Raw genomic sequence first — 17920 nt, 5'->3', positions numbered from 1 at the left:
CCACAATAAACTGAATAAACTACATTTTTAACCTGGCTCCTCTAATATTTTCAGCTGTTGACAAGGTGCTCATGCTCAGGGGCTTCACATGTTCACAGCTTATCTTGGGAGACTTGTTTTGATCCCAAAACAGATACCAGTGTGGCAGCATGGGAATGCTATCACGTCATCCCCCTCCCTGCAGGTAGTTCCTCTACAGAGCATCCCTCTGCCTAGTGTTGCACCATATCAGGCTCTAAAGGGATCTATCGGGAAAACTCTGGTTGAATTTATCCCTCACTCTGTGCTTTGGTCCAAAATCTTGACTGAGTCTTGAATTCGGGTGCTATAAACCTTTCAGGATGCTCAAAGGAGATGTGGAAAGGGGAGTCATGGGGTGGATGGCTGGTCAGACTGGAGGAGATGCTGCTATGTGGGGACTCAGCTCTGGAGGGGGGGTCATTTGGGTTTGATTTTCTGCTCATTGAATTTTGGTACAAAGAACAATTTTGGGCTGTGTTGACCCTTGGGATGGACCTGCTCAATTGTACTCAGGGAACTTGGGCAGATGAAGGCATGCAAGAACACCTTGGTGAATACATGGATGATTTCTTCACCCCTCTAGAAATACCTTCTTGATTAATAAATTGAAAGTAAGACTTCTGCAAGAGGTTTTTGCCTGTCATAGTTTCACTCAGTGGCTTGTACTGGCTGCGGTGCTTTTTTTTTTCAGTGGGGGGATGTTAAGCAATGTGCCACAAACCCTTCACATGTAACATAAGTTGGAGTATTCCTCTGTTGAAATGGCTGTGCTCTTTATAGCAGAGCTGTTTCTGCACCTGAGCTATGCAGAGCTAAGTGTATTATTAGAGTGGACATCACTGGGGCTGTAATTGTACACTGCTCCCCTTAGCAACTGCGACCAACAACACATCAAACAGAAGGCTGATACCTTCTTTTAATAAAAAAAAAACCAAACAAACATCACAAAATGCACATCTCAACACAGAGCAGCAGAGCCTGCTGCAGAGTGCATGCTGGCATGCCTCCAGAGCCAGCGCCTGGTACATCCTTGCAGTTAGAAATGCCTTGAACCAGTAGAGAAGGGCTATTTTTGTTGCATACCCTATTGTATACCCTGTTGGATGCCCTAATGCATACCCTACTGGATACCCTATCAGATACTCTATGGCATACTCTAGTACATATCCTTATGTATACCAAATTGCATACTCTAATGCATACATACTCTGTTGCACACTCTATTGCACATCCTAATGCATACCCTATGGCATACCATATTGCATACCCATGCAGGGTTTCTTCATCATCTTAGTTTAATCTTTTGATGCCCCAGGAATGGCCCTTCCTTGGTTCAGTGTTGCGCTTTGCTCTGGTTGTAGAAACTTGAGTCGAATCCCATGGTCTTTGGCAGAGGTCACACTTATGTTTTGGTGGACTCAGCTGGGTTTGAGATGGTCAGTGTGATCACTTCTAGAGGGACTCAACTAGGAAGGTGGCCAGAAATCTGTTGTCAGCTCAGACAGAGGATAGAAGAGGAAAATTTGGTTGGATCCCTTCTTGGGGTGTAGATGTTGTGGCATTGGGTACTGGAGAATCAATTTATTCCCTTTGGTAAATCAGAGTGCAAAGGGAAGCATTTACCATACTGAGCACGAGGATGTGGGAGGAATGAGCTGAAATCCTTCCACTTCTATAAGCTTCTTTATTTGGGCAAAGAACTTACCCTTCTAGTGATAGCAGCCCTTTGCATCGTTGGGATTCTGAGGATGAAGACACTGAGGATGGTAACACAAGTGGATACTGTGGGAATTGGAACATGGAAAGTAGTATATATGGTTAATGCCGAAAGGCAAGGTTTTTTCCCCCTTAACGTGATTAAGGTCTAGGTCTTCATCCAGGAATGGTGGAAGTTCCTCTTGGTCCCGCAGGCTGGCATTGAGCAATGTCAGGAGTCTCCCTGGTTGAGTTGCTGCCTGCTGCTGCTGCCTGCTAAAATCACAACCAAGTTCAGACCAGGGGGCTTTGGATGGCGAGACCCATGCACACCCTGTTCATGGGCTGCAGCATGGAGGCAATGCGGAGCAGAGACTCTGCCAGGCTCTAGATGGAGACTGCAGACTGCACAGCCTGCCTGCAGCTCTGGGCCAGGTCCAGGCAGCAGGCTACTGGTGGGGTGGAGTCCTAGCTGCTCCCAGCCATTGCTGGTGAGTGAAGCTGCTCGGGGTCATGCAGAGTCCCCCAGGAGCTTTAGTAGGAGAGGCAGCAAAAAAAGCTCCTCAAAATCCATTTACCCATTTACTGAGAGGTGAGGAAATGCCCAAGGATCCCCCTCCACCTGCTACACTCAAGGGAGCGTGCTAAGGGAACAAGTGCCAGGGACGTCACCTCCTGAGCCAAGGCCAGAGCAGATGCAGGCACCAGCATCAGCCCAATGCTGGGGTTTGGGCAGGAAGGTGAGGATGTTGGAGAGGGCAGCACTGCTTTTTCTTTCCTGTGAAGGGGGGAAATATGGTAGCTTGTGCCTTGCTCATCCCTGGCATCGCTTGGCAGGCAGAATGCAGGGGATGCTCTTGTGATTGCCAGTGAGGCTCCTGCAGGAAATCTCTTTTCTTTTAAAGGATTTCTAGCTGAGCTGAAAGAATTTGTACCAAATTTAGTTTCTAACTGAGTAGGCCTGATTGATGTGCTCAAGCAGAAGCAAATTTTAACTGGTCTTTACAGCTGGCCTGATGTGGTGGCACCCTGGAGGCACAGTTCTGTGGGACCTGCAGCGTGGGTGTCACAGCATGGGCACCCTCAGCATCCCTCGGCCAGGCTTAAGCTCAGGGTTTTTTTCACCACTGAATGTTTTTTGTGTATCTACCTGTTAAAACCTGGATTTGAAGAACCGATGCTGCCATGGAGTCCACATCCCCTTTACCTCCCTGGTGGGTATCATTTTGCACAGTCTCATCTTTTCCTGTTGCTGACACTTTAACAAGCAAATGTAAAATGATGACATGAAATGGCTTTGGTGGGAAGAATCCTGGGAGCAGAGGAGCTGGAGGATACACAACAGGTGAGAGATGAGATGCATGAGGAGTGTTTCAGGTCCCTGTCCCACATCTGGCCAGCAAACAGGGTTGATACCAGTGCAAAACACAGCATCTGAGTCTTGAGGACAGGAGCAAACGAAGTATGGCTAGATGATGCCACCTTATCATCACACATCCTCTGGTCTTATCAGTGGTGCTGCCACCCATGGAATTGTCACCCCCATGCTCTCCCCGCTTGCTGAGCATCTGAAATCAGTGCTTCCTTTTCCCTTCCCGGTGATAAATTCCTTCCTTCCTTCCTTCCTTCCTTCCTTCCTTCCTTCCTTCCTTCCTTCCTTCCTTGTGACTGCCAGTGGCTGAGAGATGGTGTACTGGAGAGGACCGCTGGTACACCACCACAGAGCAAGTGGGGGCGATTATATCTGGGGACAGTAAGGACGAAACTGGCACTGTGGTATTAGTTATTCCAAGGACCAGTCAATCGGGAATGAACTCTATTCCCTTTATGAGGGCTGAAGGTTTGCCAGCCCAGCTGAAGTGCATTTACACCAATGCACGCAGCATGGGCAATAAGAAGGAGGAACTGGAAGCTGTTGTAGGGCAAGGTGACTATGATGTCATTGCCATCACAGAAACATGGTGGGACGACTCGTATAACTGGAGAGCAGCCATGTGGGGGTATAAACTCTTCAGGTGGGACAGGAAGGGTAGAAAAGGAGGTGGGGTAGCCCTCTATGTTAAGGAGTGCTTCGATACCCTTGATCTCAATTACAGTGAGGAAGGGACTGAGTGCCTGTGGGTTAAAATCAGAGTAGCCCACAAGAAGGCAGATATTGTGATGGGAGTCTGTTACAGACTACTCAGACAAGAAGAAGCAGCTGATGAGCTCTTCTATAAACAGCTGGGGATGGTCTCTAGATCGCTACCTCTTGTCCTCGTGGGAGACTTCAATCTTCCAGATATCTGCTGGAAGTACAATACAGCAGAAAGGAAGCAGTCTAGGAGGTTCCTGGAGTGCATGGAAGACAACTTCCTCACACAACTGGTGAGTGAGCCGATGAGGAAGGGTGCCCTCCTGGACCTGCTGTTTGTGAACAGAGAAGGCCTTGTGGGGGACATGACACTTGGAAGACGCCTGGGACAAAGCGATCATGAGATGATAGGGTTTTCAGTTCTAGGTGAGATAAAGAATGGGATTAGCAAAACAGTCACATTAAACTTCCAGAGGGCAGACTTTGGACTGTTCAGAAGGCTGGTTGGCAAAGTCCCATAGGAGACAGTCCTTCAGGGCAAGGGAGCCCATGAGGGCTGGGTGCTCTTCAAAAATGAAATCCTAGCAGCTCAGGAGCAAGCCATCCCCATGTTCCGGAAAAGGAGCCAGCGGGGCAAAAACCAGCTTGGTTGAGTAGGGATATCTTGAGAGACATCAAAAAGAAGAGGAATGTCTATGAGCTTTGGAAGAAAGGACAGGCGTCCTGGGTGGACTACAGGGAGGAAGTGAGATCGTGCAGGGAAAAAATCAGGAGGGCTAAGGCCCAACTAGACATCAAATTGGCTAAGTCTGTGAAAGATAATAAAAAATCTTTCTACAAATACATTAACAAGAAAAGGAGGACTGGGGAGAATATTCAGTCCCTATTGGATGCAGAAGGAACAACAGTGACAGGGGATAAGGACAAGGCTGAGGTACTGGCTGATGTTGTGCCCATCTACAAGAAGGGTTGCAGGGAGGATCCGGGGAACTACAGGCCTGTCAGTCTGACCTCAGTGCTGGGGAAAGTCATGGAACAGGTGATCTTGAATGCTATCATGAAACACATGCAAGAGAACCAGGTGATCAGGCCCAGTCAACACGGGTTCATGAAAGGCAGGTCTTGCCAAACTAACCTGATTGCCTTCTATGACAAAGTGACTCAACTACTAGATGAGGGAAAGGCTGTGGATGTAGTCTTCTTGGACTTCAGTAAAGCCTTTGACACAGTTTCTCATAGCGTTCTGCTTCAGCCTCTGGCCTGGACAGGCACACACTCTCCTGGGTTGAAAACTGGTTGGATGGCCGGGCCCAGAGAGTGGTGGTCAATGGAGTTAACTCCAGCTGGAGGCCAGTTACAAGTGGGATTCCCCAGGGCTCAGTACTGGGTCCAGGTCTGTTCAATGTCTTTATCAATGACCTGGATGAAAGCATTGAGTGCACCCTTAGCAAGTTTGAGGATGACACTAAGCTGGGTGGAAGCGTGGATCTGCTGGAGGGTAGGGAGGCTCTGCAAAGGGATCTGAACAGGCTGGACCACTGGGCTGAGACTAATAGCATGAGGTTTAACAAGGCCAAATGCCGGGTCCTGCACTTGGGGCACAACAACCCTATGCAGTGCTACAGACTAGGAGAAGTCTGGCTAGAAAGCTGCCTAGAGGAGAAGGACCTGGGGATGTTGGTTGACAGGCGACTGAACATGAGCCAGCAGTGTGCCCAGGTGGCCAAGAAGGCCAATGGTATCTTGGCTTGTATCAGAAATGGCGTGGCCAGCAGGTCCAGGGAGGTTATTCTCCCTCTGTACTCTGCACTGGTGAGACCACACCTTGAGACCTGTGTTCTCTTCTGGGCCCCTCACCACAGGAAGGATGTTGAGGCTCTGGAGCGTGTCCAGAGAAGAGCAAAGAAGCTGGTGAGGAAGCTGGAGAACAAGTCTTCTGAGGAGCAGCTGAGAGAGCTGGGGGTGTTTAGCCTGGAGAAGAGGAGGCTGAGAGGAGACCTTATTGCTCTCTACAACTACCTGAAAGGAGGTTGCAGAGAGGAGGGAGCTGGCCTCTTCTCCCAAGTGACAGGTGATAGGACAAGGGGGAATGGCCTCAAGCTCTGCCAGGGGAGGTTCAGACTGGACATCAGGAAAAAATTTTGGGCACTGGAACAGACTGCCCAGGGAGGTGGTTGAGTCACCATCCCTGGAGGTGTTTAAGGGATAGGTGGATGAGGTGCTGAGGGGCATGGTTTAGGGATTGTTAGGAATGGTTGTACTCAATGATCCAGTGGGTCCTTTCCAACCTAGTGATTCCTTCCTTCCTTCCTTCCTTCCTTCCTTCCTTCCTTCCTTCCTTCCTTCCTTCCTTCCTTCCTTCCTTCCTTCCTTCCTTCCTTCCTTCCTTTACTATTGCTCTAGTTTTAATAAAGATGGGCTAGGAGGAGCATCTCTGGCACTGCTGGGAACTCAAACCCAGTGATATTGGCTCAAGTCCAGGAGCAGCAGGAACTGAAAGCAAAGACAGCAAGAGCAAAGTGTGCACCAGCTAAGGAAATAGTGTTAGGTTGGTAAAACAAAACCTTTCCATTTCTGCTTTGTTAATAAGAGTAAGGTATGTTTCCTTGTGTCTCTTTAATATTCCAGCCCATGCCATCCAGTGGTCTTACAGGGTGATGGTCATAGTCAGCCACTCTGCCAATATGCTGCAAAATATGCCATGGTAATCTGGTAATCATGAGCATCCATTTATAGATAGTTTGGAGGGGTCAAGGAATTTTGCAGTTTAATGTTGTTTTCTGCATCTCTTCTCTGTAATTTCAGCTTTTCCAGCACCCATGGGCAGCTTCAGAGGTACTATAGGGTGCCCCATGCTTCAGGGGATGAGCAGAAAAGATTAATGCATCTTTTACATCTACTTAAATAAAAAATAGCCAAATACACCATTTGCTACAGCAGAAGCTCCCTGGCTTCACAGGATTTATAAACATTAGCCCCTGAGAAAGATTTTTTGAGGTCTTTTGTGTAAATAACATCTTTTAGCAGACTGATACTTCACCTCCAGGTCCCAGCTTTCAGTGTTTGCCTGTTCCCCATCCCAGGGAGCCCCAAGATGCATTTCCAGCAGGGAGTTCCAGCAACAGTACATCATACCCATTGAATGCTTAGCCACAACAGTGGGAGAGACAGGATGAAAAGCAGGTAGAAGACATAAGAGCCCTTTTGCTTTCCAGCATGTTTGCTCAGCAATGTTGAGTGCTGGTTCAGAGCCATCATCTCCCTGCAGACTAAACCATTGCAATGTTCTCCTCCATGACCAAAAGAATTTAGAAAAGCGTCCCAGTATGAAACTTTACACAAACTCTGGGTGCCACGAATATCTCTGGCTGGAAGTCTGTTGATTCCTCCGGTTCCCTTCTCCCTCATGTGGTTCAATCTCTGGGCCGATGAAGGGAAAACACATCCCACAATGAATCTGGCTGACTGCCTGCAAGACCCCTAGTGGTCTCCCACTCACCATGTTTTAACTCATCCATCTTTTCTTTTTCTGCTTTCTTTTAAAGGAGAAAGCCAAGATCTCTGGTCATAATGGAGCTCTGGAGTCCTCAGTGCAGTAAAGACATGGACCTGTTGGAGCAGGTCCAGAGGAGGGCCAAAAAAATGATCGCAGGACTGGAACAACTCTGCTATGAGGACAGACTGAGAGAGTTGGGATTGTTCAGCCTGGAGAAGAGAAGGCTCCAGGGAGACCTCACTGCCTCCTTTCAATACAAACAGGGCTTATAAGAAAGCTGGGGAGGGATTTTTTAGCAGGGCCTGTTGCGATAGGACAAGAGGTTATGGTTTTAAACTAAACTAAAAGAAGGTAGGTTTGGACTAGATAGAAGGAAGACATTTTTTACACTGGAGGTGGTGAAACACTGGCACAGCTTGCCCAGAGAGGTGATAGATGCCCCATCCCTGGAAACATTCAAGGTCAGGTCACACGGGGTTCTGAGCAACCTGATCAAGTTGAAGATGTCCCTGCTTACTGCAGGGGAGTTGGACTAGATGACTTTTACAAGTCCCTTCCAACCCAAACCATCCTGTGTTTCTATGATTATTATATAATGCCCCATGCCTCTTGGACTTGTTTGTGGCCATCTGTGTCCACTGAGGTCTATCTGAAGTTTGCCCATTTCCCTGTGCTGCCCAGCTCGGGGGCTTCCACTGCAGGGACAGGTTTTGGGGATGGGGGAAGCTGCAGGGCTTCTTTCATCCATCGGTCCTGGTTTGCAGAGATGCAGTAGTTGAGCATCTGTGTCTTGCACTTCTCAGCTAGCTCAGCAGATTGATGGTCCCACTCCATGTTGAAGCACCACCAAGCATGTACTTGCTAGAAGGGTTTTATCATCATGCAGGGAAAGCATCCTGCAGCACCCAGGAAAATCCCTCCTAGGACAGAGCCAGTGAAAACCAGGAGTGCCTGTGCAGAAAAGCTCCTGACAGCAAACAGGATTAGCTGCCTGCTTTTTTTTTCCCTGTCTGGTTTTATTCATACACAGGCAGGCTGATGTTTCGATGGGCGCAGCTTCATTTTGAATGCAAGTGGAATTTCCCCAGTCACCATGCCTGGACAAAGTAGCACCTCCCTCCATGGCCACTTTTCCTTCTCTCATATCCCTTTTCACAAACTTGACCTGTCCCTATAGACCCCTTAGCACCTCCATTTTATAAAGAGGACACACTGCATGTGCAGAGCTTAAAATAAGAATGCAGCCTGCTGGCAAAATCCAGGCTGCAAGGCTGGGCATCTGCAGCTGCTGCATTTGCAAGTGGGATCCATCCATCAGCCTCTGTCAAGGTCCCAGTCATCACCCTGAGTTAGGCATGGGATGGGTGTTTTTTCAGGCACAGAAGTGTCCTCTGAGCAGATGCTGGGGATGGTCTTAGGGCTCTGACCTTGTCCCAATGTGGGGAAGGGCTTGAAAGCTGCTCATCAAGCCATATAAACCAGCTCCTACACACTTGCTTGAGGGGTTCTTCAAACCAGCATGGTTTTTCACTGAGCTCATGCTTTGGGGAACAGCCTGTGGGCTGAGAGATTTATATTAATATATTTTTCCATGCAGTGAGGGTGCTGCAGATCCTGGGATGGGCAGGGATCTGCTGTGCTTGATTCCCTCTCTTCCTACCACCTCTGTGTAGCAGGGAGGGTATTGCTGGCCCAGGGACAAGATGCTCTTGGGAACGTGGATGCTTTGTTCCTGTCTTGGGGAACAGATGCCAGGGAGAGGATGCACAGTGTCTCTCAACATCTGAAGATGACCTGAGTTTTTCCCATGCATGCTTGCAAAGCAAAGGGCACATCACGGCCTCAGGGTTCCCATAGGACTGGGATTTAAACAAATACAATGAAGATCTTCTGCAACACTCCAGAGGAGTAAGCCTGCCAAGTGGGAGCTGCCTCCTCTGGGCCTTACAGCCATGGGGTATCTGCTGGGTTGGGTCAAACAGGCATCCCAACTGCTCTGATGACAACCCAGCAAGGAAATCAATTTGTATTTCTTCACAATCCCTTGTCTCCCCACTAGTCCCTCTCCACGGGACTGAGAGATTGGCTTCTGACTCTCTAAGGTATCATTGGTTCCCTACGTACATGCGTCCTATTGTCTGTCCATGCTCTCCACTCACTGTAAGGTCTGACTGGGGTCATCTGCAAATTTCTGAGAGCGCACTCAATCTCACTGTCGATATCATTGATGAAGATACTAAACAGCACTGATCCCAGTACAGACCCCTGAGGGACACCGCTTGTCATGGATCTCCATCTGGACTTTGAGCCATTGACCACTACTCTCTGAATACGACCATCCAATCAGCTCCTTATCCACCAAACTGTCCACCCATCTCTCCAATTTAGAGAGAAGGATGTTGTGGGGGACCGTGTCAAAGGCTTTACAGAAGTCCAGATAGATCACATACATTGCTTTTCTGGTGTCCACTGATGTGGTTACCCCATCATAGAAAGCCACCAAGTTGGTCAGACAGGACTTGCCCCTGGTGAAGCCATGCTGGCTGCCATTAATCACCTCCCTGCCCTCCATGTGCTTTAGCATAGCTTCTAGGAGGATCTGTTCCATGATCTTCCCAGGCACAGAGGTGAAGCTGACAGGTCGATGGTTCCCAGGGTCATCTTTTCTACTCTTTTTAAAAATGGGCACAATGTTACCCTTCTTCCAGTCACCAGAGACAACTTCTGACTGCCATGACTTTTCAAATATGGAGAGTGGCTTGGCAACCACATCGATCAATTCCCTCAGGACTCTGGGATGCATCTCATCAGGTCCCATAGACTTATATATGTTCAGATTCCTCAGGTGTTTGCAAATCTGATCCTCCTCTACAGTGGGAGGGAGTTCACCCCCCTGGTCACCATCTTGTTGTCCCATGACCCAGGAGGGGTAAGGACAGCGGCTGTCAGTGAAGACTGAGGCAAAAAAGTTGTTGAGTACCTCAGCCTTCTCATCTGTTGATACAAGGTCACCATTTTCAACCATCAGTGGGGGTATATTCTCTTTGACCTTCCTCTTCTGACTGACGTACCTGTAGAAGCCCTTCTTCTTGGTCTTCGCATCCCTTGCCAAGTTCAGCTTCAGCTGTGCCTTGGCCTTCCTGATCTCATCCCTACACAACTGGGCAGCGTCCCTATACATGTCCCAGGTTCCCTGTCCCTGCTTGCACTGCCTGTGCAGTTCCCCCTTCTTGTTTAGTTTAACCAGCAGGTCTCGATTCAGCCACGCTGGTCTCTTCCCTTTCCTGCCTGATTTTCTACATACAGGGACTGAGCACTCTTGCGCTTTATGGAAAGCATCCTTAAATATTTTCCAGCTCTGTTCCACTCCCTTGTCCTGGAGGACCACGTCCCAGGGGGTCCTACCAAGTAATTCCTTGAAGAGCTGGAAGTCTGCTTTCCTGAAATTTAGTGTTGTGACTCTACTCGTCTGTCCCATATCCCTAGGACCTTGAACTCCACCAGTGCATGATCACTGTAGCCCAGGCTGCCTACGATCCTAATGTCAGTGATGAGTTCACTTGTATTGGTGACCATCAGGTCCAGTATTGCATCCCCTCGGGTGGGGGTCTCTATCAGCTGGACTAAGAAATTATCTTCAATGCACTCCAGGAGTCTCCTGGATTGCCTACAGCTTGCCGTGCTACTTTTCCAGCATATGTTGGCGTGGTTGAAGTCCCCGAGTAGGATGAGAGGTTGCGAGCATGAAGCCTCCTGTAGCTGGAGGAAGAAGGTTTCATCGGTTGGTTGTCCTTGATCGGGTAGCCTGTAGTATACACCAGCCACAAGGTTCCCGTTGGATCCTTTGTCTTTAATTTTGACCCACAAGCTTTCAACCTGATCGTGTCTAGTCTTCAATAACAGCTCTTCACATTCTATCCCTTTCCTGACATAGAGGACACGCGTCTACCCCTCCTTCCGGGTCTGTCCCTTCTGAACAGCCTATAGCCATCAATAGCAACACTCCAGTCATGGGATTCGTCCCACCAAGTTAGATCATAGCTTTCTAGTAGCATGATAGCTTCCAGCTCCTCCTGCTTGTTACCCAAGCTTCATGCGTTTGTGTAGAGGCACTTCAGCTGGGCTGCCAGTCATATCACCTTCCTAGTGGACCCTTTATTACCTATAAGGTGTTTTGGAGAAGTGTCCTCCCTAACACCTACTACCTCACGAGCCTCCCACTCATCTCCACAGGACTTCAGCCGTGTCACGGCATCCCCAGCACGCCCCTGGACAGCAGGTGGAGGGCCCATACGAGCACACTATCCCTCCAACCATTGTGTGTCCTCCCACTGTTTTTCACAGGCTAGCCTGATATTATCCCCCTCCCCCTTCACATCTAGTTTAAAGCCCTATCTACGAGCCCTGCAAGCTCCTGGGCGAAGACCCTCCTCCTCCTTTGAGAAAGGTGCCTCCCATCCAATACTTGTAGTCCTGGTGCCATGTAGGCCATCCCATTATAAAAAACCCTAAGTTGTTGCACTAACACCAGCTATGGAGCCATGTATTAATAGACTGGACTTGTCTGAGCCTTACAATGTCACCATCCATAACACCTGACCTACTCTTCACACATGGTGAGGCCCAACATGATGAACATGCTTAGCCATCTGGTTTATGCGCCAAACTTGTCCTGTATAAGACCTCTTCAGAGGTCTCCTTGGCATCCCCCTACCTGCTGCATGGTTTCCCAATGAACTCTTTTCCCAAACCAGACAGAGAAGGGAGGTCAACCCTGCTACCGGGTATAAATAAATTTTATTTTCAACTATAGGTGCCGAAGGAAGATCATCCAATAAATGTGCCCAGATTATCTACAGGCCAGGGCATCCCCAAATTAGTAATACAATTCATGTTTAAAAATACAGCCAAACTGATGAGAGATAATTTGCTTACTGCTCTGACATCACCACCTAAGCATGGGGTTAGCCAATCCACAGGTTATTTTTATATAACTCCATGAGGCATTTCCAGATTTCACTGGGCAGGACAGCAACCTAGACATCTGGTTTCAGCATCTTTCAGCCTCCTCAAGGCTTCCCATTGGTGGTGCAAAGGTCTGCAGGTCAGGGCATGGCTCCATCAGATGTGCTCTGGGCACACGGGACATGAGATTTGTTCTCTGCTGAGCCACGCTTCACTGCCAGGCAGCTCTTCACCTCTCCCAAGCTCTTGGTCTGTCTCACCCATTTTGGTTGCAAACCTTTTGGAGAAGCAATTGATTTGATCTCCATGTTCTCTGTGCCTGTTGTGATTCTGGGAGCATGATCAATGTGCAGCCAGGTGAATTGCACCTGTAACTCCATTAACCAAATTACCTAGATGACAACAGTGGTCTCAAACATGGACACCCCAAGGGAGTTGAGACACCTCTGCATGAGCAACATTCGTGTTGGCTTGCCCATCTGTGAGTGCCATGGTACTGGTCAAACCTGCTGTCTGAAGGCCAAATTTAAGGACAAGCTCCCCGGGCGACCTTCCTCATGCCTGCTGTGACACTGGTTTAGTACTGCCTTGCAGGGCTGAAGCTGATGAGTATCTCAGGATGCTTGAGGAGAGCCCTGGTGCTATGAGTCCAGCTACCATGGAGGTTTAGCTCCTGGCAAGCCCAGCTCTTTCCTGTAGGCAGGCATGGTCCAAAAAAAGGAATTCCTGCCTTTTGCAAGGTGCTTTTCCTACTTTGTTGAAGGAATTGGTGTCAGTCTCCTTTTTGCAGAGTACATGCAAACGATCTACTTTTGCTCCCAGGGAGTTGCTCCATGGGTAGTGGAAAAATTTGGCCCAACTTGAAGCTGCAAATGGAGCAAAATTATTCCTGCTGCAGTATCATGTTTTGGGTCACAATGTTCATGGTGACCTCTGCATCCATCCCATGTTCTGTCCCCTGCTCCCGTCCTTCATAGGGGTCCATCAAAGTCTGCACAAACATTTTTGTGACTTGGGGGTGGTTGGGAGAAGATGCCAGTCCCTTTTCTTTTCAAGGATCTTTTTCTTCAGCTACAAAGTTGGGGGCAGAATTCTCATTGATGTCTCTGCTGAGTGGCATCACCCATCAGGTGCCATCGGATAGAAAAAAAAAGTGTGCTGGTTGGTGGCATCCCTTCCTGCCCAGCTCCCATCCCAAGCCTGATAAGTTTAGTTTGGTGGTTGTTTTATGGAAATTTTTTGTTGGTTGCTTGGTTTGGTGGACTTTTTTACAGAAAATAATTATTTTAAAGAGAAAATATTGAAGTTTCAGTTTTCTCTCTTGCAAGGCTGCAGAACAGGGCAATGTGTTTGAAGTAGAAACAGGAAGGAGGTTTTCTGCAGCTTTTTTTATTCTTTCCCAGTAACCTGGGACTACAGAGCCTACACGGTTATGCCAAGCTGCTAGGAATTTTCCAGCATGCCTCAGAGATCCCAGCTCCCCGAGCTCATCAGTGTGGACCTTCTCGGGCAGGACAAGGGGGCTGCTGGTGGGCATCCAGCCCAGGAGGGGCAGGATGGCTCAGGGGCTGGAGCCAAGTGGGATGCTGTGTGAGATGCAGGGAAAAGCTCAGTGGCCACTGCCAGGGGATGGAGAGGTCTTGGGGCATCAGGGAAGATCTCCAGGGTACAAGAGTTTTTTTTTTGTCCCAGGTCAGAGGTGGCCAATGGGTGGCCCTGCAGGTGGGCAAGGCTGGAGGTTCCCATTGGTGCATATAAGGGGCTTAGGATGCTCTCACTTGTTTTTTTTTAATTTCTCCGTAGTCAGGAGGTGATTTCTCTTTTACTTTTTTTTTTTAATTAAAATTTACTTGAAAACTCCAGAACGAGTAATTCAGTAACCCTGGTGCGATAACCTGAGCTGCCAAATCACTCTCTCCTCCATCATCACCCTGAGACCAGCTGGGTAATGAAAATAAAAACTCTGCAAACTCCCCCAGAGAGCCAAAAAAAGCCTCAACAGGATTTGGCTGCAAGTTGACTTCACAGTCGCAGATGCAGTTGGGCAATTGCCTTATAGAAATGGGTATAGAGAGGAATTAGTCATCACTGTTCAGATAGTAAGTGCCTTGTTTATTTTATAATTCTTTTTCCTGCATATGCAAATATCTTTTTTTTCCTTTTGTAATGAAGCATATAAATAGCTCCTGTCTTGCTTGGGTCTTCTGTGCATACGATTGTGTTGTGAAAATAATTGTTATGCTTTTGTCTGCTTTCTTTAGTAGCTGCTTTACTTACCTTTGTTTCAAAAGAAAGATCTGCCATGTGTTTTCTGGGGCATGAGAGAGATCTTTGGTGTGGTGGCTTTTATATCTCCCTGGCTTTGCGGTGTGAAGCTACATGTCACAGCAGCAAACCCCTTTGTCTCAGGCAGTAGGAATAAACTGAGATGAAAAAGATATAAGATAATTTATTTATTTGCTGGATTTTAAATGTTGTGTAACCCACACTGGGAACACATGGTGTTGAGAACGAACGAACTTGTACTGTTCTTTAAATTTCCCCTACTTAGTGTCTACTAATTTTTAATATTGAGGAAAGGTCACTATGGAGACAGACAAGCAAAGTTGTGTATCTTGTGCCATCCTCTTGAAAGGCTTTTATTTGCTTTCCTGCGTTGCCCTTGCTCTTCGCTATGCACCCCAACACACACATCCCTTTTCATATCCTGCCTTCAGGCAAACCTCTTTTTTTTCTCCCCAGCTGGAGGACTGATGGGGAGGCAGCTATCTCCCTGCATGCTTCCTCCTGATGTTGCTCCATAAATCACGTCATTCAGTTAATCCTTGGTCATGGCAACCATCAGCTCAGGAGCAGGGTGACCTTTTAATGCCAAGCCCAGGCTGCCCTGATCTTCTTCTGGTTAGACAGGGAGACAGTCTCTGCCATAATTTCATGAGACCCCCAAGGAGCATCCAGCCCATTAGGATGCCCCTGGGGCAGACACTGGGTCTGCTGAAGATACTGGAATGAACAGCTTGGGCAGGTTCACCTGGACCACCAAGCCAAATATAGCCACCAGCAGTCATTGTGTTTCCCCTGCATTTCATTTAACCTCTTTGTTGCTGCTTTTATTTGACCTTGGCTTTGCATATGGAAAAGAGTCCCTATGTCTGCCCAAGGGGGAGGGGAGGGCATGGGGGATGCCATGTCTAGTGCAAGCCATGACAGTCATTGCAGGCGTTGGTGAGATTTCTACAGTACCTGCTTTCTGGTGGCTTTGCTGTGTTGAAATTCCAGCCACTCCATGTGCACTGAGTAATCTCCCCACTGTTATTAAAGGGTCAGTCTGTCTGTCTTCCTCCCCTCATCCTGAATTTCAATTTCCACCTAATTCTCTCTCTAGACAGCCATTGCCTCTCCCATGGCGATGTAGTTTTGCTGATGCAGCTTGTTGTCTCTGTCCCTCTTGCAGAAGGATTTCACCATGCGGGAGGAGTTGCAGCAGCGGGACGTGGAGCACTGGCTGGGGTTCATCACCTTTCTCTGCGAAGTCTTTGGCACCATGAGGAGCAGCACCGGAGAGCCCTTTCGAGTCCTTGTCTGCCCCATTTATACCTGCCTCAGGGAGGTAAATGCCTTCAGAGTTTGTCCTTCTTCATCTGTGGGCCAAGCCATTGCATTGCAATTGAGTTGCAGTGCTGAAGTGTCCATGTGTTGTAGATGTTTTCTTTATGATTCCTAGAGGGTTTTTTTTGCCAGCATCAACATTTCTCACTGCAAAAGTACTTACATCTGCAGAGATGCTTGTATTTTCCTGCATATTGCATTTCTGCTAATTAAATCATGTGCTCCAAGTCAAACCCCTTTGTCCAAGGGTTTGCAAAGCCCAACAGCTGGAATTGCAAGTCCAACGTTTGGGTTTGCAAATCCCAAAATTGTGAAAATCCCCACTGAAGGGGCTTAAAAAGGTGAAGCCACCTGAATAGATGAGATAGACTGAGGGGAGGAAAGAGGGAGAGAGGTGAGGTCCCATTTGTCCTTATTCCCCACCTAGTGCAGCAGAAACCCAGCCCAACCACCAGGATTGGGGACATTTCAGAGCCTGAGCTCTTGAGCTCCCTATGGTTCAGGGTGGTATCAGAAACCTCAGTGAGGACAAACAGAAAAGGCAACTCAAGTGTTAACAGTCACAAGAGCAGGAGAGGGCTTTCCTCCATCCTGTTTTAAAGAAGGGTTTGCCTCCTGCTCCTACTTGTAGAAGACTTTCTCAGAAAAATCTACCTCGTCACCCAGGGTTGGAGCTGTGAATCTCAAATTGTCAGTAGTGCTTCTGTTCAGCAATGACTTTTTTATACGCATGGGAAGTTTTCTCTGAATGCAAACACATTCGCCATCGAGGCAAAGGGGTCCAGAGCAGAGGGATCACACTGGGGGACTTGCCTTAATGCATCAATCTGTGGTGGCAGAAAGCGCAGCAAGAGAGAGGGTTCCCTTCTCCACCCCACCCACCTCTCAGGGGAGAAAGGGCGACCTCCTGAAGAGTGAGCGGCAGGTCTGACTCAGCGTGGGCGGGGACAGGAGTGACGGGCAGCCAAGGCCCCTCACATGCAAGAGCAGCCCCAGGGAGCACAAGTGAGCAGGAGTGTGGCAAACAGGGCGTGGGATGTCAGAAGTGTGTGGTGCAGCAATTTATGTGGCAATTTGCACGGGCAGGGCGTGCAGAGAGGGTGCCTCTTTGAAGTGGAGTTCCTGAGGTACATAAAGCCCAGCACCCAGGGGCACCATTCTGTGACCACCTGCACAGGTCTGTTTTGTGGAATCAATCCCTATAACCCAAAATGAGTTATAAAGCAGGTATGTTTATTTCCAGCGCTGGGGTGCAAGAGGGTTCTCCTCCTAGCTTGCACACCGTATAACTTAACAAGCAGCTACTTATAGTGTAAAGACATGCATAGTTATAAGCGCCTACTACATATTCATAACCTTTCTCTGCTTCATATTATAATTAGTTCTGGAAAGTTCGCTCCAGTCTTGCGCCTGCGTAGTGCCTCCTGGTGGTCATGGGTCAGGGTCTTAGGGATGAAGTAAGAAGTCTTCCTCAGGATAAAAAAAGGTTTTTTTCCTTGAACTGTGCACAAGCACAGTCTCTTCTGGTTGTTTTCCAGCTTTCTGCATTCCAATGCCCACTTATCAGTAAACTTCTGCTAGCTGGCTCCTTCATTATCAACTTCCAAGGTCTTCAAGGTGAACAACGCCAAGCTCTAACGAACACTCCCAACCCCCCTTGTCTGCTTTCGCTCATCAATTCCCCCCTGTCCTTTCAACATGGGCAAATTCATTTGCCAACTGTGTAATTTATCTCTCAAAGGGGAATTGGATGATATTTTGTTGGAAAATTACTCTTTTAATGCATTCTCATGGGCACTAGACATAGAAGTCAAAATTATTATTCGTTGTAGCATTCTCCAAATCCATATAAATAACATAGCAGAGGAAACAAAGCTAATTAAAACTAGCATCAGTAGGATAATAATGGGGTGACACAACTTATTTAGAATGCCAGTCGCAGTAGGGGACCATCCGAACAACACATCCCTCCAATGATGGTTCACATTTTCTTTTACCCTTTTTAGGACCCCCTTTCTTTCCTGTGTTGTGGTGGACTATTCTCATGGTCTTTTCCCGCT

The 17920-nt window shown here is 48.1% G+C and overlaps 1 protein-coding gene across 2 annotated transcripts in view; it reads left to right on the top strand.

The window, feature by feature from the left end:
• The window catches only part of LOC104063568 (CBP80/20-dependent translation initiation factor), a 158016-nt gene that overhangs the window by 105865 nt on the left and 34231 nt on the right, over nt 1-17920 (top strand). For both annotated transcript variants that reach the window (XM_054053343.1, XM_054053342.1), the window contains one exon: nt 15706-15861. In XM_054053343.1, the coding sequence (XP_053909318.1) occupies nt 15706-15861 (156 nt within the window). The remainder of the gene's footprint in view (nt 1-15705; nt 15862-17920) is intronic.

The sequence above is a fragment of the Cuculus canorus genome, chromosome W (genome assembly GCF_017976375.1).
Source record: "Cuculus canorus isolate bCucCan1 chromosome W, bCucCan1.pri, whole genome shotgun sequence".
NCBI classification, from domain to species: Eukaryota; Metazoa; Chordata; class Aves; order Cuculiformes; family Cuculidae; genus Cuculus; species Cuculus canorus.
This window is presented reverse-complemented; position numbering and strand designations above follow the sequence as displayed.